The sequence below is a fragment of the Anarhichas minor genome, unplaced genomic scaffold, assembly GCF_050575085.1.
Source record: "Anarhichas minor isolate MPS153535 unplaced genomic scaffold, ASM5057508v1 ptg000040l, whole genome shotgun sequence".
NCBI classification, from domain to species: domain Eukaryota; kingdom Metazoa; phylum Chordata; class Actinopteri; order Perciformes; family Anarhichadidae; genus Anarhichas; species Anarhichas minor.
In genome coordinates this window covers 13,329,307-13,353,849 of record NW_027466486.1, presented here as the reverse complement: position 1 = coordinate 13,353,849, position 24,543 = coordinate 13,329,307, and the positions used below count along the sequence as shown (strand labels likewise).

Sequence of the window (24,543 nt, the reverse complement as noted above, 5' to 3'; positions counted from 1 at the left end):
CATGTTTAAACGATAAGAACTCCACAGCGGTAGGCCACATGTGACAGCAAAGAAGAGACTCACAGTGTATACACACAAACACAACACAATGGCTACCGGTGCTGATCTGGAGAGCGAGTTCAGTGAGTTTGATGTACTCACCTGTCTGAATGGCATATTGCAAGTATTGAGCCGCGCAGAGTCCTCCTCAGTCAGCTCTATGTTCAACTTATTCCTTCTCAAAGCATGACAAAGCCAGGGCACTCCGGCTCTCTGTCCCACTGCGCTCCGAACATTTAATACGTTTTAAAGCTGAATGAGTCACAAAAAATATTTTCTCATTTTTGTTTTTGTGTCGTTCTTGCATAATATGTTACTTTTTTTGCACTTTATTTAAAGCAAACAATGACCACTTAGAGTTACTTTATGATACATTATAACAGAGATCACAATGCATGATAAAAATAATATATTGTATTATGATCCATGTTTAAAGATGTGGGCGTCATAGAAAGTATTAAAGTCATAGTATAGTATGTTATAAAAAAAGTAATTAGGGAATTAACTATTTGTAGTTTTTACACTTCTGTTTTAGTTTCAATTAAACGAGATAGTGAGCTTCATAGGTGCTAGTTTTATGTTTAGACAGAGCCAACTGTTTCTCCCTGTTACCAGTTTCATTTTGGATGCATCATTTCCAAAATGTTGGACTACAATGTTTAAATTCACTCAACTCATTCTGCTGTTAAGCTGCCATGAGCATGAGGAAGCATTCATAAAATGCTTGGTGGTGATTTGACCACTAGGCAGCATGTCACTGTTATCGGCGAATCACAATTCAGTTGCTGTTGTATGTTGTTAAAGTGCCCCCGCTGAATTCCTTCTGTCCGCACCATCTTTCAGGTCGGTTGCACTACACACGCGCTTCAAAACACAATTGCTGCAATTTCGAGACAAACTGCGCTTTGGGTAGGAGACAAAGAACCCCAGGGACCAGGAGAGTGGCATTAATCAGACACAGATGACCTGGCTTGCCTCATACATTAAACGCATCCAAAAGGAAAAGGGTTGACATTTTAAAGTCAGAAGTGAAGAGAGAAGACGGCTCGTAAAAGCAGGGAAAGACTTAAAGGGGTTAGATCAAAGCTAGCATCCACACATCAAGAGACGCCGGGTCGTCCTCTATCGAACGGCTTTTCAACATTTCCGTTACTCCATCCCATCCTTCCGGATTGCCCTTCTATCTTCATGGTTTCAAGAGATCGTGGTGCAGAGCAGGAAAGGACGTGACTTGACAAAATAGGGACAGTGAGGCCAAAGAGATGTGTAGCTTATCAGCTGATCCCAGAGGTAGTACAGTTGGTGTGGAGGGGAAACGAGGATGCGGGCAGGACAGATATAGAACAAGGTTGAATGAGGACATTTTGTGGATGCTCTCAGGCTGTTCTCCTTCCCCCTCCTCCAACGTTTAACCTCATTCTTTCTCTCAGGCCCGTCAGGCCTCATTGCCGTTATGCAGAAACAAGGGGACTGATTCAAGGCCTCGACAGGGAACTCTTGAATTGTTGCCAAAGATATCAAGTCTTCAAACGGGGTGTGGCCTTTCACGTTGCCTGCTCCCCCTTCGTACTACTGCTCAGCTGGATCCTTTACTGCTCAGTCACAGTGAAGAGCTGTTTCACCAATGTCACACCAACATTGACACAAGTTGCCTTTTTTTTTTTTTTTTTACACAGCGATTAAACACTGATGAGAGGAGAAAATAAATGTCACAGGGACTGAACGTCAAATAATGATTATCATGACAGCACGACGACTGCTAATGAACCTTTGTTTAAGTTCAATTAATGTTACATGATAACTGTGAACTTGAAAGTGAGGTTAGATGAAGGTTGTGATCTAAAATTGAGAAAAGTAGCATATTTAGCTATATATATATATATATATATATATATATATATATATATATATATATATATATATATACTGTATATATATCACTATTACAAAAATTGCCAGAACGATGGCTTTATGGACCTCGACAGTTATGATTAACGCGTTAACATATAGTTCTCTGATTACACATCCAGCAGAAAGAATTAGCATATATTTGGAGTCGTGTTTTAAGTCCAATATTAACTCTGTTTTGCTCTCCTCAGCTGTTGAATGCTCCACTGTTTTCCCCACATAGTCGCTAACTTTGTCTGTCTGCTGTTCGGTGCTGGGTAGCAAACGTACAGCGGTTTCATCAGAGCTTTTTTTCCATTTCAGTTTTTAGTTGAAGATGAAGACGCCACAAATCTTCAAATCCAGGTGCCGTAAGCCAGTCAAATGCATCTCTTTCATCTCCAGTACAACTCTGTCTGTGTACCGTGAAGGACTCGCTGGTGGTGAAAGGGAGCGAGCTTCACAGTGGAGGATTGAGGACATCCGCCACATTGCAAGTGTTTATCAAATACCAACAGCTTCTTTCTGCACTGAAAATACAGGCGCATTATGCTGGAGGGAGAGACCCAGAAACATCAACAGCCAGAGAGCTGTGGTTGTTATGTAAGCTAAATCAAATTGATCCCATGGGGATCGACTCGTTGGGTTTGAGCTGCAGTGACATGGATGAAAATCCAGGCATAATAATCTGGAAGCACTTGCAGAGGGCAAATCATTGCTGTAGTCCTTCTTGTTTATTATAACTGTGCATGCTGGTTGTATGTATCAAACTCTCTCTGATATCATCCTCTTTAATCTCATCTCTATTGTCCAGGATCTACAGTGCACCAACGATTGCAAGTCGTTTGGCTTTTAATGCTAATTACAGGGCATGTACTTGTCACTCATCTTCACTCACCAGAAGAAAGAAGAAGAAGAAGAAAAAAAAAAAGAGCTTGTTCCCAAAGATCGGCAGTATTTGCATGTAGTAAAGTAAAAGGAGCAATACCGCAAGATCCATCCATCCATCATGTCGCTTGTGTAAGCCTAAGAGCAGATACAAATCTCCCTGCTAATGACAAGACCTGACCGGGGATGAAACAGAGGAATTCTGTCTCTGAGGTGGAAGAGACAGCAGAACAGGGAGGAAAATAAAAGGGGGGGGGGGAAATCCTGACAATATGTCTGAAGCTGTGAGAGACAGAGGTGAGGCGGGTGGAGGAGGGGTGGGACCTCCGAGGCTTTGGAGCCAATTCGAGGACCTTGTGATGCAAAACCAGTCCTCAGCAACAGACAGTTCCCATGGCAACGGTGAGCTGCCAAAGTTCCTTGTTGACAAATGACAGCTCTCCTCTCTCACTGTGTGTGTGTGTGTGTGTGTGTGATTTGGCAAGTCCTCTTTGCCTTCAGCACAAGGGGGTGGGTGAAGGGACAGAGTAAGAGAGAGCATTGTATTTTGTATGCAGACATGCATACAGTATTCAACACACACACACACATGGTGATTATGTACTATTGTGTAGTACAGAGATTCCCAACCAGGGTGCACTGGTACCTCAGGAGTACTTCTGCAGTTGTCGGGGGGCTCGAGAGAAGAATGCAGAGTAGCCAAACGTATTTGAAAAAATTGAAACGATGATTTGATTTGGGAAAAAAAAAAAAAAAAAAAAAACGTACAAGATCCGCTGACATGCATCGCAATTGGGTGAGCGAAAACTAGTGAGCAGGGAAAAGTTAAAGTAATACATCCATCCTGAAAACGGTTCAGAAAACAATAATGGGTAAATGGTTGATGGATGGCAAAAACTAACGAAGAAAAAAAAAAAATGAAAATCGTATTTTAGTATATTAGATCCCGATGGCTAGGCATTTAACTAGTAAACTAGAAGTATTGGATTAATGGTGAAATAGCCGGGAGTAAAAGACAAATGACTGAAATAAGTAACGGAGACATTGTTCCATCGTTAGGTTCATGTAAGGAACAGATCTGCCTGAACATAACTAGTGCAACTGTGTGAAAAAATATTGAAACAATTATCGACTTTTATTAATTAACATCCATTTGCAACATGACAGGTGGTGTTGATGAAGAGGATTACTTGAGTTCATCTGACAGCACTTCGGGGCTACATCTGATGTTGCGGACCACTGATGTAATACAAACATCATAGTACCTCAAATGAATAGCAATGCCGTACATCCACCTAAAATGAGGCACTGTACATTTTCATTCCTCTTTTAAAAACAGAGTAGTCCAGTGACATGCTGTGGTAGTGGCAAATGTGAAGTAGAGGCAGTTAAAAGGTGTGTGTGTGTGGGGGGGGGTGGGAGAGGGTTGGGGGGCTGAGCGGCAGGATACACCCCCCCCCCCCTGTGGCAGAAGTGTCGTGGACCGATGATCCTCCATCCTCACCTCCCAAAAGAGCTGTCAAGATGTTCAGCCCCGTGATTTAACCTCCCCACTTCATCCTACACACACACACACACACACGGTACAGTATTCACAACAATGGCTTAGCTGCTTCCAAGCAATGCGGAGCAATGTCATACAAAACCTGCACAGTATTAGAAATAACCCGGTAATTAGGGTGCACATGGTGAACACCATTACTGGATCAAAGTCACTTAAAGCCCAGTAATACCAGTGGACGGCAGTACTGTGTCTGCACACTCAGCATTACGCCAACATATAGGGTCTTTTGCAGTCATAATAACAAGAAATCGTGAGTGAGGAAGTGCATTACTTTTTTGGTAAATTGTCCCTGGTTTATCTCTCGGCTGTAGAAGTGTGTGTTGGTGTGTTTCATGCTCAAACAAGTGAGTATTGCGGGGACAATAGATACGACGGGGAGTGCAGGGAGCAGTGTGGAGGTGACTGCTCCGAGCGTAATGTCAAAGAGATTAACAACAATAGAGCGGCACGGTGACACCTGAGAGACATTTGGGCGAGTGCAATAAGCTGTGGTACTGCACTCCACTGAACATCAGACAGATGGGAAGCGAGGCAGTGAGCAGGAACTCTCTCTCACACACACACACACACAGATACACACACACCGACATCGTCCTACTGTGAACTGCTGCAATGCGAGGGAATAAAAGGAGGAATGCGAGATTTTTCTTTTTTTCAACATTTCTTTTACTGATCTTTACACTTTTCACAGAACATCACACAGAATTAATCGGAGCAGACTTGCTCTTTTGTTTTTTGTTTTTAATAACAGACATTGCAGTTACATGTTCAACAAATACTGCTTTGTCAGTTTTTTTTAATCTTCAAAAAAAATACCACCGATAGTCACTGGGTTTTTATCATTTAGGTCTTGAGATGAAATAGGCTGGTACTCGACTTGTCTGGTTGTAGATGTGTCACTGTTGCTAAAACAGTCTTAAGGGACGCACAGCTGTTATTTTATACATCCGGACAGAAAATATAGGACAAGTGCCAAGGCAGGAATAATTCCACCTCCTGAACCAACTGAGACCATCCGATGCTAGCACCTCAGGTTTAAGGTACGTCACACAATGAACAAAACACCCACTGATATAATCTTTACATTTTGAAACAACTTTGGTTTGGGTTTTGTCATCAGCGTGAGGACCCTTAATCTTCAGAGGTGCCAAAAAAGGAGACACACCAACAAACAAGAAACCACTGATCATGCCGACATGACAGAAAGGCTCGTATCTGTCGACTACTGGCTCTGTATTGCATCTGTCCTCGATTGGTTTCTTTCAGTCGAGTAGAAAAGGAACACGCTTCAGACAGACTTAAACCTCATCAGCGGACAGACCAACCAAACCACAGCGAGCCTTCTCTGACTGAAAGTAACGAATGTTAAGGAGGGTTTGAGCGCCGTTCGCCTTTTTAAGACTTCAGCAACTGGCTTTGAAAGTTGGCTTTAAGTGTGTGCACTGTCAAGACCGGTAGTGCTAGAAAACATGCATTTTGAAGTAAAACAAACACGTTTTGGGTGTGGGAATTTAGTTTGCTTTGAACTTTCATCGTCCTTTGAAAGAGTCCCTGCATTTAACTACATGCCCGTGTCCCGTTTGAGTCAAACGCAGTCGCTCGGAATGCAAGATACGTAGTAACAAGAACAATTACATTAACACACAGTTTACATGTATCCATAAAAACACTAAGGCACTTGAACTTGTGATTTCGTATTTGTTCGATGTTTACGATTGTTGTCTCTTAAAATACTCGTGGTGCCGCCACTGCAGCACAAGTCAGCTCGCCATTGCCTGAGACAGCGTCCAAAATCAACAGGAACACAAAAAGAATCGCTTAAAATCAAGTTTTTAAAAAATGCTACATCATATCTTGCAAACACACGCGCACACACACACGCACAGAAGCACACACACACAACCCTTCATTTCATCGGCTTGTTTAGGGTCCTGAAACGAGACCGATGCACCAATACGAAGCCCCACTGGGGAACTTTTACATTTGTGCTGTGGGGCTTGAAAATGGTCTTGGAGACCCTTCACCTCACTTTTGGGATTTATGATCCCACCAGATGTGACATTAGCCGGCATAATTGTTTAAGAAAATGTTCCAATGGCCAACAGTGGCCAAGAACCGTCTGTGTATTTTTTTAAAAGAAATGATTCGACTAGAACATTAGCAATAGAGTTGAATGTAGTTTCAAATAAAGCTGACTTGGCATTACTATAGCGTAGGTAGCTCACACCTCCATCTGCTATGAGGAGAAATATTCTTCAACTGATGACAGTTGTCGTCATCGTTACATTTTCATTCTAACAGACGTAAAATGTAAAGACAATCATTGTCTGTGAGCCCTGCGGTGCCAGAAGCTCACCTTGTGGAGCTCCCTTTGCATGGCATCAGAGTCCAACTGACCAGGTCTCACATCCTGCCCATCTTCCTCCTCTTCCTCCTCCTGTTCTCCCTCCTCCTCCTCTCCTACCCTGTCTGTCACGAGGTTGTCCTCCTCTGTCCTTGTGTGTGCGTGACCCAGCAAGTTCCTAGTCCTACTTTTCTGGCTCGACTTGTCCTTAACAACATCAAGGGAAGGCCCAGCTTCTCTTCTATCATCCTCTTCTTCCTCATCCTCCTCCTCCTCCTCCTCTTCCCTCTCATCTTCCTCTTCCTCCTCCTCCTCCTCGTCCTCGTCCTCAACATCTTCATCCTCATCGTCATGCTCTTCTATGGCCACTGTCAGCCCTAACTTACTATGGCTAGCTAGTTGAAAAAAAGAGGAAGAGTGTGGTGTGGACGGGCAGTTTGAGAGCGCTGCGTCATACATGGCGAACGGGAGGTGGAGGTAGTGTCCTGCAGCGGCCGCCGCCGCGTAGATGCAGCAGCATGTCTGGGCACAGTCGGGGCGTAGATCCCCCTGTCCTCCGCGGACCATTCGGAAGCGCTTACGGAAGGGCGGCCCGGCTTGGGGCGATAAGCAGATGCGGGTGGGTACTCCTCCGTGGAGCGCCTGGCTGGCAGGGTTAGCACCGGGCGCCGGGACGCAGGGGCCCGTGGTGAAGGCCGGGTTCGGTGGGAAGCACCAGTCCGTGCTCTGGAGGATAATCTCAGCGCGCAGGCGCCGAAGGAGGTTGTTGACGAGGACGGAGCGCCGGAGGAAGGCCTCGGGGTCGTCGATGAAGCGCATCTTCTCCAGGGAGAGGCGCAGCACGTGGGCACGCTCCTCCAACACCGGGGCAACCTGAAGGACACGGTACCATTAGATCTATGTAGGCTGGACAGTTGTGTTTACAAAGCCAACGATCCAGATTCAATTCAATGGCATTATACGAGCACTTTTTAAATGACTTGTGCAGGAGTAATATGATTTTATACAATAATATAGTTACGGAGTTATTGATTAGATTCAGTTTAGATTTGCATGACCTCATTTAATAATAACAAACATCTAATAGATACATTACCTACAATTTGACCATAAGAGGTTTGTTTACAGCAGTACAGACTAGTACAGCGTTGCAATAAGGGCACTTACTGTACTCTGGATACTTACAGTTTGGCAGTACGTCCTGAAGCTGAATCGAGGCTCATCGTCATCATCAACGAACTTCCTCTTGAAGTATGCGATCCTCGATACTGAAACATGGTCGGGAACTCGCTTGCAGGGGGTTTCTGCAGACAGAGCAAACATGTCAGTGTTTTGAAAGGGCAGTCTGTATGTGAACATCACATCATTTGTGGAAAATTTAACTGCACATCAAACTAAACAAATTTCAAATGCATTAATAAAATAAATCTAACAAAAAAAGCACAAAAAAAGTACATTTTGAAAAACAAAACACAGAGTTTCTGTCTAACCAGAAACGTCACCGTGGAGCTGAAGTAGCCTTCGAGCAGGCTCCTCTGGAAGAACCAGTTTCTTTGGTAACTCCGCTGATACTGAAATGACTGTTTGACTGGCAATGTAAATAAATGAACTCTTTAAATCGCCCCGACAAGCAAGCTCACCATCTGCTGCAACCTCAATGCAGTACTTAACTTCACTCAAACCCTACATTTTGAATGATGGAGTGCATCTAGAACACTGTAACAGACAAACACTGATGGATGGTTGGACAAATGAAGTCTAATGTCCAGCTCTGAGAAAAACTATCAGATGTGGTGCAAAAACATCCGTAAAGCTCATCAAATACCTTCGTGGACCGGCATCTGATGAAACCCGATGGACATGAACGACTGAATGAATAACCAGACGACTGCGTTTAGGCTCTGTACCTTGTGAGAGTTGCTCTACAGAGCTGCATGGTGGCGCAGCGTTGGACAGGCAGGTCTTAGTGCAGCGCTCCGACTCCCATATAGGCTGGCGCTGCAGAGGGTCTCCCTCTGGGTCCAGGAAAGGATTCATGGACAACACTAGGGTCATCTCTCTCTCTGATTCAGGTCTGGAAGGAAAACACAAAACACACAGAGTGGAAATCAGTACAATTCTAATATTATCAAACTCTTTATTAGCACGCGTTATGTCCGTAAATCTAACAAGCATTCCGCATATGCTTCCCTAACGACGTGATAAATGTTAACAAGATGTTTGTCTATGATGCTGGCAAATGCGTCGGTGTTGCGTGGAGGAATAACCAGCTTCTGTGCGAGCTGCGTGACAAATCTGAGCGATAATAATGGTGCGCGCTAAAAAGGAAATTGGCAGATGGCTGGCAACTCTGATACGGCGTGGTGCCGTTACAAGTGGGACACAGATGGAGAGATGACGCCCACTCGCACCATGAATTCCCTATTGATTAGTCGGTGGGGGAGAGTTAGCGACATGTTTGACACGAGGTTTGCTCGGTGAAAACGGATCCCGCGCGTCAAAATTTGCGTGTTCATCTAGAAAGCAAAAGGAGATGTGCAGGGAGCAAAGAGGTCCAGCACGCAAGGCAAACAACTTGACAAAAAGGTATCCAACAGGCACGACGGTGCGTATTTGATTTTAATTCAAGCGGATTTTTGTCAGTTTCCCAAATAATCCAAACGGTAATATGAAGCCGTATCACCTCATGTTTGGGTTAAAGAAGAAGAAACACGAGGAGGGCACAATACTTGGCAGCGACTGGACGAGGCTCGTTTCAAACCGAACACAGAGCCCCACTGTGAGGACACAGAGAGTCAAAGTCTGTTGTGATTCTTTGAATCCGAGGAGAGAAACTCTATCGCTCCTTTGATCACGGTGAACGGCTGTCATTTGGTTTGCTGTTGATTCCTCCCCCTTCATGCAGAATGCAGAGCCAGCTGTTTCAGGCATCGGCGGCTGGACCGCCTCGTCGCCGCTTCCCCCCCCCCCAAGCTTCTCCCGCCCCTCCCCTACCTGCCCACATGAACAGATATCATTGCCCACAACCCAGCTTGACACGCCACCATCTCAGACTCACCCGTTGGGGTAGCTGATTAAAATGTCCGCTTCAATGAGCTCCCTCCTTTGCTCGGTTTTATTCCTGTGTGCTGCTTTTCTGCTGTTTGCTTTTAACCCGACTAATCACACACCTAAAGCCCGAAAACACCGCCGTAGGTAACGCTGCTCCTGCCACACCTATCTAGCCAGACTACTACATAGAGCAGCATCACCTTTCATATTCTGTTGAGGGTTCAGCGAGCATGCTTTAATATCAACTCCAGCAGTGCAGTGCAATGTTTGTGTCACTGCCGCACCAACCCATCAGTAAACGTTACGCTCCATCGTATATGCACGAGAACCCTCTTCTCAATTGCCACTTTGTTGCAGAATTGCACAGAATGAGAACAAGTCACAAGTCACCCGATCACTGCTGTGTTTGAGTTTTGACAATATGATACGTATGTAGCCAGCTAGTTTTTTCAAAGGGAGATGAACTTTTTTTTTTGGGGGGGGGCAAAAGGGGGTTATGAAGATGCAGATGCATGCAGGTCATTGGAGGGTTTAAAATAATCAAGACTAATGGGCTACGGCTGTGTGGACGAATCTATGAGGCTCAGCTATGTTTTGAGCTAAATGCTAACTTTAGCATGCTAACACGCTCCCAGTGATGACGATGTCCAGCGGGTAATGTTTGCCATTATCACTAATTTAGTACTTTGGCATGTTAACAATTGGTCATTAGGAATAAACACAAAGTACAGCTGAAGTTCATGGTGATGTCATTAGTTTTGTTGTTGTCATATACCCCCAAAAATAATTAGCTCAAGTGTCAATTTGTTCATCTTTTACACTGTTGTATTTTTGCTACTCACACGTGTATGATAATTAACATTTTGACATCGCTGGTTGACAGTGTTTGCAGGTGGGAAGCTGGTGATGGATCACATACGTAATGCTGCAACAGGGACTGCTACTGGATTGTGTGTGTGTGTGTGTGTGTGTGAACAGTGGGGGGGAATCTGATCATGAACCTATGGCGGGTGAAAAGAAGCAGCTGGTGACTCGATGTGTTTCAGAGGAGACACATGATTGTCTACATCTGCTTCAGGCCAGTCGCGTTTGTCAATAGAGAAAAGGACAAATTACAGTTTTACTTCCAACAATTCAGCGACACGTATCGTGATGTTGACGCAGACGGAAGAGCTGGAGGGAGAGTCCGACTGCAAGACGTTAGCGTCTTTCTCTCGGACCGCTGGAGCCGACAACTCAGCTATTCCAGTTTCCGTAGATCCATCGTGTCACATTATGGATTATGCACATTTTATAACGTGTTCTCAGACTCAAACCACATTATGTGAGCTACATTCCTCTGCTGAGGCCCCCCCCCCCCCCCACCAAGTAGACCACCAACTAGGGCCAATTATGTCACTGTTACTGAGCGCCCGTGCCATTGTTAATTAGCAGCTTTAGCCCTTCTCACCCCCCCCCCCCCGAGCTGCTGTTTTACCCTTCGCTATTTTCATCTCCATCACCTCCCCTCACTGCCGCTGTTGCTACGTTTGCTCGGGCACAAAGAAACAAGCATGCCATCACTCCCTCTGCCCTCTTTAGGGACACCCCCCCCCTACTTCTTTCATCCCTCTACTCTCAATCTCTCTTTTCCTCTCTTTCTCGCTGACATCCTTTCAACAGCGGTCACAGTCGACAGCTCTCTGAATCAGGGGCTGAAAAAAACACAATGAGAAAACCGACAGAGCAGCTTCCCTACATGTACAGCAATACTTCTTGTTCTTCAAAGACAAGCGGTAGGAGGAGGAGGAGGAGGAGGAGGAGGAGGGGGGGAGACAGTGTGAACAAGTGCGTGTGCGTCTGTGAAAGAGGAAAAGGAGAAATGGAGGGTTGAGAAATAAAAACATGGAACGAGGAGAGAATAATCTCCCGGGGGGATATCGTACCTCTCTTTTTCTCCCTCTCTCCGTTTCTGTCTGCGTCTTGCAGGAACGCGAGTGTGATTGAGAGCGAGTTTAGGCTGCGTGTGCGTGATTGTGTTTAACAGAGTGTGTATTTGAGAGGGGGGGGGGGGGGAGAAAAACCTGCAAGTGTAGACGTGTTTGTGTGTGTGTGTGTGTGAAACACTGCTTCACCTCTGTTCACTCTCCTCTGGCTTCATCCTTCTTATCCTCCCTCTCTCACAGCTTCCCTTCCTCCGTCTGACTCGCTATCTCGCTTTCTTTTCCATTACACCCTTTGATGATGAGGAGTTAATTGCGGTGGGCCAAACCGTGGGAGGGGGAGACGGAGAGTGATAGAGAATAGGAAGAGAGAGGATGGGGGGGGGGAGAGGTGGAGATAGAGGGAGGGCTGAGGGATGGATGGAATGAGTCAAGGAAGGAAAGATAAGTGCCTTAGGAGCCTTGTCATGAGTGGAGACAGATCGCCTGCAGGGATGATTTCTGCTGCTGTGATTGACTCCCTCCCTCCAGCGCAGAGACACACACACACACACACACACACACACACACACACACACACACACACACACACACACACACACACACACACACACACACACACACACACACACACACACACACACACACACACACACACACACACACACACACACACACACACACACACACACACACACACAGAGAGAGAGAGAGAGAGCTTGCTGTGTCCTGAAATATTTTAGAAGGAAAGTCAACTAAGGCTACAACAGTCAACTGGGGTGCTCCTGAACCACACCACTACTGTCAGCTTCTGGATGTTGACACATATATAGTAGGCCTTCATTCATCTATTTCTGACTTTCACAGTCTAACAATAACCAACGTCTTGGACAACTTTTAAGTCAACATTAAATACTCTGAACGGCTTAATTGCAGATTTTCTATTAAATTCTGGTGATGTTGAAGTAATAACAATCCCCAGAGGAGCATCAGCCGCTCTCACACAACTCCACTCTGCTTCAAAGGGAACTCTAAAGGGAACAGGTGTGCAGGAGTGACCTCTCTGGAGAGAAACGCAGGACAGGAACGAGCTCTGAGCAACATTTGGCTACAAACTTCAAAGGAACTCCATTTTAGTTTTCTTAAACTAAATTGACAGTGGTAGATGCCTGTGTTATGAAAATCACATGTGTCAGCTTGAGCATGTTAGCTTTAGTCTGTGTCAGTCTTTAGCGTGTCATCAAGCGCACTTTTAAAAGAGTCCTGTTTTTAAACAAGTCAGCTGGAGGCATTAAAAAGGCATCTGTAGACTGCGCTTTGTACCGACTCATGGCGCCGCTAACGTTCGCTGAATTTGTGAGCTACAGCCGATGAGATCGACCAATGACAGTTGTCATTATATCCACGGACTTTTATTTATGATGAAAGTGGTGCTGTCTCAGGTTACAAGGAATCAAGGCAAGTACAAAATCTGCAAAACATGACCTGTGTTGAAAATCAATCTGAAAGATAAACAGCCTGACAGGAAACAGTGTAGGAACGTATTGGGGAGCGGTTAGTTTATGTACTCATTGTCGTGATTACGTCATTTGTGGCTTTTTGTGAGTGTTTATAGTTTTAAATGACTTGCCCTCACCCTACGTTTAATAAAAAACATTAAAAACACTGGATATTTAAGCCAACAATGGGGGAAGATTTGTACAATGATTCTAGGAGAGTATAAAACATGCCTCTAATAACCTTTGTGCTCTCTCTCTCATTTCTCTGTGGCCTCAAAAATGCTAATCGATCCAGCATGTGTTTGACAGAGTGTATGTTGTATCGCTCTGTGTGTGTGTGTGTGTGTTCAGTGTTTTAAGTGCCAGGTTTTTACTAAGTGTTTCCGTGCCTCGGGGGAACAGATAGCAGTGAAAAAGTTGTGGTTTTACGCATCAAATAAATCCAACATTGCCTGATAAGGTCTTCACAGCACACACGAGCATGCAATGTGTCATGACTGAACTGCAGAATCAGGTACACGCATTTTTGGAACAGAGAATTCTGCGGAGGACGGGTTGGTTGGATTTTGTTCTGCCTTTATTGCATAACCACAAATGACACGAGGACACACCCAGTGTACCAGGAGCACAACTTAAATGAACACTAGCAGGGTGCACATGCATGAACATGCATGAATGTCTACAGTCCAAGGACTAGGGCGGCACACGTATTATAAAACATCTGTATTGCTAAGCTGCGATCGCCATAATTGCAGAAATCACAATTATGCGTCTCTTGGCGAAATCCTTTTATTACTTTTTCTCTTTTGTGCTGCAGTAAAATTAGCAGCAGCTTGTAAGAATATGTGGCCTCCCTGTCATCTGGTTTGAACCAGAACATTGTGAAATGACTTGAATTGTAATTTCCTTACTCATGTGGAGCCATTCATTCTCTGACACTCTGCTCATTTTCTCCAAAGACGGACAACGTGACAGTGTGTGCTGCCTGATTCTCCGTCTTAACATTTCTCTCGGTTAGGCCGTTACTGGTTGTGTGTAAAGGAAGAGGATGAACGCCGGGCAAACGCTCAGATTGACAAATTACGTGATTAAAAATAGACACGGTAGAATGATGATGTATACAATAGGATTAACTGTGATTATGTGTGATTAACTATCAAGTCCTAATTTAAGTATTTTCTATCAAACAGACTAAATAGAAAAATCAACAGCTCAGAATATTTGTATGCAATTCACTGAACAAAGGAACCCATCTTTACAGCTCCTTTGAACTTCTGAAGAGGTTCTCTGATCCTATGAGAGACTTCCTACGTGCATCAACTTTAATGCATAACTGTGGATGCCTCACAGCTCACTATTATCGGGGAGGCCGTTAATATGAAACGGCCGACATGAAGGTGGAGACCGGCAGAAAAGTCAACTGACATTCATCCCATGTGTGTGGAGCACTGGGCGAGGGCGTCGACAGCAACCTTGTGCACATGCACAAAGTGAGACAAATCCTTTTTCTAAGTCACTCTCGAGTCAGCTCTTGAAAGTGACAGCCTTTGTGCATGTCAGTACTCATCTCTGCACACATATAGACAGGTGTGTGTGTGCGCGTACAGTGACAGTTTGCGTGGTGGACCAAATCGAGGCAATACATCTCCACACTGAGGAGATAAGTGGGCGTAGCCCTGAAAGAGCTGCCTGTGGTTGCCTTGACAGGAGCTTCAACAGCAGGCTTCCTCGGAGCTCTGTGCTCTCGTGGCAGAGCACTTTGAGTCTCGCTGGAAGAGAGACAACCAGACTTCTGGCAGTGCCTTCCCTGCTCCCTATGCATACCTCTTTCAGCTTGACGCCTGCTGCCTTTTACACACACAGCGACTGAGCGGTGATGTGACTCGACAGGGACAAGGGGGCCACTGAAACCTGCCACATGTGGAGTGTGTTGTATCTTTATGGTGCTACCTGGTCACCGGCATGCTTGGCCTCGTAAATCTCTCTCTTCTCTGTGGTATTACATCCACCCTCAGGGACTGCAAACACATATAATAATAAGTATAATGCAAATAACGTAGCTGTGATTGCACAAGAAAAGTAGAACACAAAACACCTTTGTAGTTTGTAAGAATCACTTATGGAGGTCATAACGAGGCATCAGTATTAAATTGAGTCTGTCTCTAACAGTTCCTTACATTACCGTAAACACCAAAACACATTGTTATGACTTTAAAAAGAACTGTCACTGCATTTCCTACCTCAATTGCCTTTTTAAAATCTGGATTATTTACATTAACTTCCTGTCTTCTCTGTTGCTAACTTTAATGATGCTTTACAGCCAAAAACTCTCAATATGCATTAATGCCCCACAGTTGGCAGTAGTGTGTGTATCACACCAACCCTCCTACGCTTGCAGCATGCACAGACAGTATGTCCATGGTAGTTTCATTTTTACAAAAATAAGGAAAGTTAAGAGCGTTTATTGACTAACTGCAATTCACATTAGGTAAAAAGGTCAAAGCGGGCGAAAGACAAATGAAGTGGATGACAGAGAATCATCTGGCGTTGATCATCGTACTGCAACTGAACTGTGAGCCAAGACACAGCCCACTTCTTCTCAATATGGAGATGCTACATCCCATCAATATGCCAGTTGGCGTGGGGGTGGAGTGTGTGTAAGTGCCGGCATACGAGGGTGAAGCGCACAGCGAGGGAGAACAGCTAGAGAATAGATAATAAGTGTCATTAAATCAAGTTCTCCTTAAGAGCAGCAACAACAAAGCACTGTACGCCATGAATCAAAAGTGAGACACTCAGATAGCAAGCAATTAACGCCCCCCGCCCCCCCCCCAGGATCAATGCTTGGACGTAAGGTTCCCCTTTACATATTCATGTGCGACATTAGAACCTTGTATACACACATTTGTGAAGGATTAGAGAAACTCAAAACATGTAACCGTAGTTCTTTTTGCTCGCCTCATAAAACAAGAAAAACCCTGGTTTAGATTACGTCTTGTGTGAGAAGAAATGCACGAGAGCAACTTTAATTGGGACGTCAACAACGCTGCAAGTCTGGACAGTTTGGATGAGTCACTCAGAAATGGGGCTAGGCCACAAAACAGATCAGTGATTTACTTAGAGTTAAGACTTTACTTGGAGTTGGTACTTAAAAGCATATATTGTATGATGAAAATGACTAATCCTTGTTAATATAGAACAATCTGTCCACGGCTGACATTACGTTTGGACATACTGTATGTGAAGCTCAGTCAGTGAAGGGGACGGATACAAAATTGCATTACAAACACACAAATAACCTTTTAACAAATGTATATTAACATGGAGTCCTATGTGTTGTATTATCAGAAGTGAGGTTTGTCCAGACTTGTCAAGGTTACTCTGATGTTGGACAAAAATAACAGCCAATCAAGAGGCATCTTCGCCTGCCCTTTCATCCTCATGCTGTGTTATGTTGCTATTTTCTTTCGGTTGCATCTTAGATTGTGTTTCTGCCAGCTTGCAGGCTGTCTGGAGTCATCAGAGCAGCTTGCAGTTTAGTTGAGGGCCGTCTTGGCCGCGGTGGCGTGACTAAGCTGGGCTCAGGGCCCCCCCCCCCCCCCCCCCCCAGGGGGGGGGGGGGGTGTTTTGCCCAGCACTCTTCTTGCTGAGCGGTGACACATGTGTTGTGGCAGGGCGGCTGTATACGGGGCCGCATTACGAACAATCTGGGGACGGCTTGTTGTGGCTGTGAGGGCTAACGGGACGGGGCTCTGCCAGAGGTGGATGCGGCACATTAGAGGCAGACAAGGGCATCAGAATGCGTTTATTAAAAACAAAAACCTTGTTTGTAACATTAAGTGTAATGTAAATCGTTGAAGGGATTTTTGAGCTATTCGAGTATGAACTTGAAGGTTGTTTTTGAAGCGAATGAAAGGTTTCAGAAATCCACCACAAATATTTATGTTAAGTGGAAACTTCTACGTTCAGGAATGCGAGGCATTTTGAATCAGCGTTTTTCTACATGTTGCTTTAATTCTGTCTCGTCTGAATGAATTCCTGTTCTCGTGCAGCTCTAAATTCATTACAGACACACTGAAGAACTGACAGGAATCTTTTGAGGGGAATAAAAAAGAGCACGTTGTATCTGGAGTAACTACAGGATTTTAAAGGTGGAGGATCTCAGGTTGTAAATGCAGCTTTCTCGGTGGAGGTGAAGCCGCAAGGTCTCAGCTATAAATAAACGTCTCGTCTCACCTTCCTCTGTTTTTTCGCACTTTTTTTTGCACTTGAAACAAATGTGTGTTCCTTTCCTCTCAAGTTGTCCACCTCAGTTAGTTTTGTGTGTCTTTGCTGGAGCACAAAGACGTATTCATGATGGGGAAGTGGTGCCTGAGGGGAAAAAAAGAAGTCTGGGGCTACACCCTGCGGTCTTCTCTCTCTCTCTCTCTCTCTCTCTCACTCACACACTCACACTCTCACACTCTCACACTCACACACTCACACACAGCTCAACTTGTATTGGCTGAGACCTTTTAACCAAAACAGAGCGGAGAAAGAGAGGGACAAAGGGAATGAGATGTGAAGCCCGCCTATTTCTTACCAACTATCATGACCAACGACATGCCATGAGATTATTTGTCTCTTTCAGTGGCAATCCCAACTTCCCTTTGAACTGTAATATCTACTGCACCTGCTTCTTCTGCCTCATTGGCATTGGCAATGGCACGATTACGGATCCGTGTATAAACGGCACACTTCAAGGGCTAATTATTCTGTGCTTGGCACCACGAAGGGTAGCCTTCATAATGGATTGAATCTCCTTCGGGGTACACGTCTCCTACGAGCCATGTTTTTAAAATGTTGCTCCAGATGTGAGTCTTGTGCGCCCCGCTGAGAGAAATTAATGGCTGAGGGGGATGCAGGCTACCTACAGGTTCACATCCTTAATGAGCAGAAGAGTCTGCTGAGAGCGAGATATGATTGATAGCGCCCGCAACAGAGCTGGAAGAGTGGGGAATCGCAGCGAGGGCTTTTGATAAAGACGATGGGGTGGAGGGATTTGGCAGGCGGCAAAGAGAAGGAATCTGGCATCAGCTCGATGCCAGGAACCCGTCCACCGTGCTGCAAAGAGCGGGAGCGCTTCCTCTTGTTCCAGCCCCTCTTTCTCTGGTCTGTTGGTTTAATCTGAGCTGGATGTTCCTTCCTGTTGCGTGCCTCACTATATATTCCTGCATAACACACTTTTTCCTCTCCGAGCAAAACAAATAGCAAAAAGGTGGAATTCCTGGCAAGTGACTCCGGATGTTATTGGCGGCGAGTGGAGGTGAAGCGCATCCAGCCCACTGCGCTTGAAGCCCTTTCTTTATAACCAAAACACGTAAATAAAGAAAGGGAGAAACAGAAGGGGACGGGGGACGGGGGTATTTATCGCCCTTAAAACTTGCCATGTTTAAATGTTCTTAATCCTCTCTGGGGCTTGTTAATGGTCCACTCTGAGTGAGAGTCAATGCTTGCGACACTAAAGTCTGAAGACAGCACAGAAATGACATCGAGGAGAGAATTACAACAGGAGCTCAGAATTCAGCTAAATCAGTCTGAACCCGCTTCTTTTCTTGGAGGCGGCAGCAATACAGACAACCAGCCAAGAGCGGTTCCCCCACAAAATAATAATGAAGTGAGGCTGGATGGATGCCAGGAGGGTGGCTGCTTATGTCAGCCTGCATAACGTGTTGGACCAGAGTCTCTGTGGTGTCACACTAGTGAGCTGTTGACAGGTTCTCATTCATCCTGCAGTATCCCAACTAATTATTCTACTACAGGGATTTATTAGATCCACAGTTCAGTGAGCACATTAGATAGATTAACCACTGAAGCAATGTTGCCCAATCAACACAATCCTAAACAAAATGTTTAAATTAAGATAGATTTTGTTCTATACTTAATAGTCATTGTTCGCTTTGCTTAATTGTACTTACAAACTAAAATTAGTGTGTATGCATTATTTTTCCCTCCAAAATAACCTTAACTTGACATGGAGTTATTTTTTAACTCTCAGTGTGAAGGACGTTCACTGGGCAAAATGTAGTCGGAATGGTTTACTAAATGATGATGTTACAGCCACAGAGACACACAGGCTACAATTAAACGGACATGAAGAGCCTTGCCTGTGAGAGAGAGCGAAGGGCATAACTTGTGGTGGGGAAAAAATGAAATGACACCTTTCAGTACCAACGCCATTGAACCGGAGACTCACCGGACTAAACATTAGGACACGTTTAGCTCGGAGAACGTTAGCTTACCTGTCTTGAATTGTTCGGACCTCGTCCTCGGCTCCACACTTGCTTTGTGATAACGACAGAAATCCAAAGGCGCGTTGATGAAAAACGAAACAAAGTCCTAGTGAATAAATACTACCATGTCCTAGCCAACTAGCACACACGCGAACCACGCCGACTGTTTTTAACTACCACTTATGTAATTACTGGTTCATTAGCTAGTTGTGTAAATACTTATCATTAAGCGCGCGCGTTTCTCTCACTATGCCCGCGCGAAGCATCCCCCTCCCACGCGCTTTCTTCACTAGCGAACGTGGACAGCTGATGTTTTTATCTTCCTTTACGGGGATAAAGAAGCTGGGCTCGTGTTGTTTCGGTGCTGCTGTAGTCCGTTCAGGGTGGTTTCCCATGCAAAATGCTCCGCGTGGCGCACGTCGTTACGGCTCGCTCGACAGCTCACATGAATATGTGGCGGAGAAAACAACACCAGCGACGCAGCTTCATCCCTTCCAGCCAACTACTGCTGGAGGGTTCAGGTACGGCTCGGAATTTCCCCCTCTTCCTTCTTGGCTCTCAACTTTGAACTGAATAGTCGGTGACTACTCATTGCAACTCCATTCGGAAATTGTCGCAGGTTGTTTTCCCGATCGACTGCATCGACTCATTTCAACTCTAATTATGGAATAGGTCTTTCCATTATTATTATTATTCGTTTATTATTTTCCGGTACGTTTGTAGGTCCAATTAATACTACTCAGCCATCAACATCGCCTTGTTTCAGCACATACTGGCACATTTACCTTTGTGGAAATGTCCTTAGATCTCCTGGATGTCACATTAATACCAATTTGTTTGAGCGTGTGAACGGAATCCGTAATAGTCATAATTCCGTGGGGACATGAAGGCAATCTAACACTTTTTTTTACAGATGGGTTATGTGTTGGAGATCTGCTCTGCAGGGATGTGACCGACAAAAAGAGGGGAGGGAGCGAGCCCCTCTCATCTGTCATGCATTTCCCCTTTGATTCAGCTGCAGCCACTGAATCTTATTTTCCAGCATTTCTCCCCCTGGGCCCTTTGTTCTGTGTTCAGCTGTGGAATGTGCTGGAGAACACAGTTAATTGTAAAAACAGTATCTCTGATCTTGCTCTTTTTCTCTCTCTTTTTACCTTTGCTTTATAGCTACAACTGCCACTGAAAGATTACGGTTTGTGGTAGGATCACACAAAGCAGGGGCGTCAATTCACTCAGACCTACATCACAGCAGAGTCTCTGCAGAGTGGAACAAAAACCTATGGCATGTCTGTGTGATCAAATGTAGCTCACAAAATGATCAGCTGAGAGGAAACACTGCTCCCAAGTGTTCCCTATTGTCACGCCTTTTGATTTTGATTTATTCTTTTTAAGAAAACAAACAACATGATCTAATTTGTACTCAAATAAAGAAGGTGTAATGGCTATAATGAATATCCACCAGATAACAAACATATTTTTGTATGCTGCCATTGTCATCATTTCTTTGGTATCACACAATTTTCCAAAACCATTTTCTTTTAAAAATATTAGTTTTGCCTTGAATGTTGTTTTTAGATTTCACCAGCCACTTCTACCATTAGGGCAAAAAAAAAAATGTTTTCAAATGAGACGCCACCGTACAAGTCAACGTCTCCCCACAAGAGCTGAAGGCAATCTGCTTTCAGACAAGAGAGAATTCAAAGTTTGTATAAAATTAGTGAAGGTCAAATTTGCAAAACACTGCCAAATAAGCAGCAAAATGCAATACTTGCTCCACCTGTTGGTTGTTTAGTGGCGATGGGGACGTTTTGTCAAAATAACTGTTTTAGGGCCGAGCTGCTCAACCTCACGGTATGAAAAGAAAACTAAAGAGTACAAAGTAGATGTTTGCTCATATGAACATGAGTGTAGTTGCTTTAGGGTGAATGGGTGAGATGAGGTGAGATGAGATGGACAACAAACTGCTCCCACACAAGTGTGTTTTTTTAGTTTTCTTTAAACAATAATATCACATATAAATTCTCTCTATCATAAATCAACTTGTAAGATATTTTACAAATCAAACCCAGCCTGAAGTACAGAAGAAAAGTACAAGTACAAGTACATTAAGACACTGTGACACAAGGTTGCCGAGTGAAAAACAGTAAGGCGCCAATGCCGGCGGTGGCATAGGTAGTTTCCAAATAAATAGGAAAAAATAAATAACATCACCAATTGAAACCAGCATTAAAAAAACAGCATTTTTCAACAAAAAAAAAATCAATACAAAAGAAACAATACTGCAAAGCATAAACGTACTGTTTAAAAAACCTTATTCGTGGAACACATCTTGTGAAAGATCAGCAGAACAAAGAGTTGGAAGTTCTACTCAGGTCTTTGTGTTGGTTTGCACAGGAGCAACTGACGGCCATAATCGCCTGAATTTAAAACACAGCTGACCTAGTTGTGATAAATAACCCGTCTTACTGTAAACTTAACGTTGGCATTTAAATATTACTGAATAAATAGCATAACTTGATAACCTATTTTTACTTCCACAGGTTGGTAGCAAGAGGTCATGAAAATAAGTGGCACTTTAATCACACCAACAATAGGTTGTGTGGCACACATAGGGAAAGTGAGAGTTTTTCAGCTGCTAATTCTTTCCAACTTAATTTATTTCTGCAAAGGGTTGTTGAATAACCTTTTTGTCACCAATGTTCGTGAATTCAGGCAACTAATACAGTCTTGACTATCACACACCCACTGACGGCGTGAAAGATCTGTTGCGTTCCTGCACACCTTCTGTTGATTCAACACTTCCTGCAGGCTGTTAAACAGCGACGCATAAGAATTAATTGACTGAAGTCAAATCAAATGATCCAGGCTGATAACAAAACAAATATTGCAAGAGTGGATTTGGACTTTTGGATTCAAACGATTTGATGCCTCTCTGCACGTACACAAGTGAGCCGCTGCCGTGCCGTCTTTCACTCGGTGTGTTTCACTGTTGTGCTGTAAAGGCTGTGCTTCTGTTTCACACTGTTAAAAAGCATCAAAGCTAAAAAAAAAAAAAAAAAAGTCTCGACAGATTGTTTGGAGAGGAGCTCCGAAGGGAATGTGAAGAGGACCAGAGCTGTAAGACATAACTGTGTTACTTTCTCCTCTAAAACATTGAATAAAGTACCAGAATAAACAATAGCAATTCACAATAGTATTGCTCACAGGGTGGGTTAATATCTGATCCACTATGGAACTGTCATTATTGATACAAAAATAGATATGAAAACATTTACTGTATATAAAGTATATGGCAGACGATCAAGAAGTGGGTTACTTTGTTCTAAATACCGATAAATTCAGAAACTCTCACACTCAACGACAAAATGCCACAACTACCTATATCACAGCACCCCCCCCCCCCCCCCCCCCACGCCCCCCTTTACTGCACCTTTCCAGTCAACGCATACACACGACCATACATATAAACTTGGTAAACACTGCACAAAGCTAGCTTTCACCAAAACCACACAGGCACAGTAAAGAGTATATATGTATTTTCTGTTGTGTGTAAATGACGTGAGTAAGTCGCCCCAGCTAAAAAGCACAACCCATTCGCCTGTCGACGCTCTGCAAGTCTGTCAATGCACACTGTGGCTCCAATGGAAACAGTTTGAATTCCCCTCCGGTGAGGTTGAGTGGTGCTGTGTGTGTGCTTTTCTGCAATTATGGACGCAGGTCCGTGTGCTCTGAGGGTGTGTCTGTGTCTTGTTTTTGTACTGGGCCCACTTACAGAAAACGTATGTGCCGACTAAACCATAAGGCAAAGGGATTCTGTGCGTGTGCAGCCACAGGACTTATTAGCACCAGAGCAGGTAAAAGAGAGCGACGGGGACATTTTCTTCTCACCTGTTAAAATGACTGTGATGTGTGACCAAGTTATTTTTTAATTCAAGACATACCCATACAAAAAAAAAGTCTTAAATGTCTTAGAATAAGTGACAGTCTGTGTGACTTTTAAGTAGGGGATGGAAACTCAAGATCACACAAACCACCACAGCAACTACTACGCTTTTCTATATATATATATATATATATATATATATATATATAAAATGTGTCAGTCTGTCAGTGTTTTCACAAACTGGTGTTTTATAAAAGATATCTAACATGTAAAAATGTAAAATGTCTTCCGAGAGATCACTGCTGAACTCCGTCTCAACATCAGCCACGACACTTCCGCTGTCAGTTATATGTCGTGAGTTTGATTTGCCTGACAACAAAATGTCTAAAATGATTGAGTTGATGTTTTGTTTGCTTAAGGTTGAGGCTCAGACAACGGTGAGATGTTTTGCCTCCGCAGTGTCGACTGAGAGTGATCCGCGAAAGTGTTGTAATTCAGCTCGAGTCTCTAAATGACTTCTTCATAGGTTTTTTTGGAAACCTAACCCAAAAATGGCACCACTTCATTGGTCACTTTTAATGCGTCAGATAATTGCAAAGAATCTCAAGTAGAAACGTTAGGATGTTGGCGAATTAAGCTTTGGCAAAGTAATAATCAGAGTCATTAACAACACGGTGATTTCACCTAAATGGCATCCATATTCATTTCAAGCAATTTGTCTCACTAATGTCTTCCTTGGAAGGAGGAAGTGATTTACATTTCTAGCCCCAAAAAAAAACAAAAACAAAGATTTGGTTGTGATTAATACATGACGAATAGGGGAGCTAGAAGGACCGGTGTGGTAGCTTCGTGTAGCCACACCTCAGGCTTAAACAACAGACATCTGGAGAAATTCAAACTCAAGAGATTAGTAGAAAAGTTTACTGGCGGTGTTGTTGTTTTCACTGGTGTAGACAGAGAGTTGTTAAAAGTAGCTAGCTGTGGATTCTCATTCCATGAAAATAGCTTAAAGCTTTCAAAGTACTTCTTCATTAATCAATGACCAACAAACAGTCAAAGTTTATATATAATTCTTTAGTCACTATTCATTAAGAGTTAGCCACTCAAACAATGTGGTTGTGGTGTGTTTGAGGCACTAACGTAAGCAAACAATCCCACAACTGCCATCGGATTTTGATTCAAATGTTGCCTGAC

The 24,543-nt window shown here is 43.9% G+C and overlaps 1 protein-coding gene across 1 annotated transcript; it reads right to left on the bottom strand.

Moving 5' to 3' along the window:
• Nucleotides 1-5,020: 5,020 nt before the first annotated feature.
• sertad4 (SERTA domain containing 4) lies at nt 5,021-19,979 on the bottom strand. Its single transcript, XM_076108199.1, has 4 exons — nt 19,476-19,979; nt 8,630-8,796; nt 7,908-8,026; nt 5,021-7,595 (listed from the first exon to the last, which is right to left on the bottom strand). The coding sequence occupies exons 2-4, from the start codon at nt 8,775-8,777 to the stop codon at nt 6,699-6,701; spliced, it is 1,164 nt and encodes a 387-aa protein (XP_075964314.1). The 5' UTR covers nt 8,778-8,796; nt 19,476-19,979; the 3' UTR covers nt 5,021-6,698.
• Nucleotides 19,980-24,543: the final 4,564 nt, after the last annotated feature.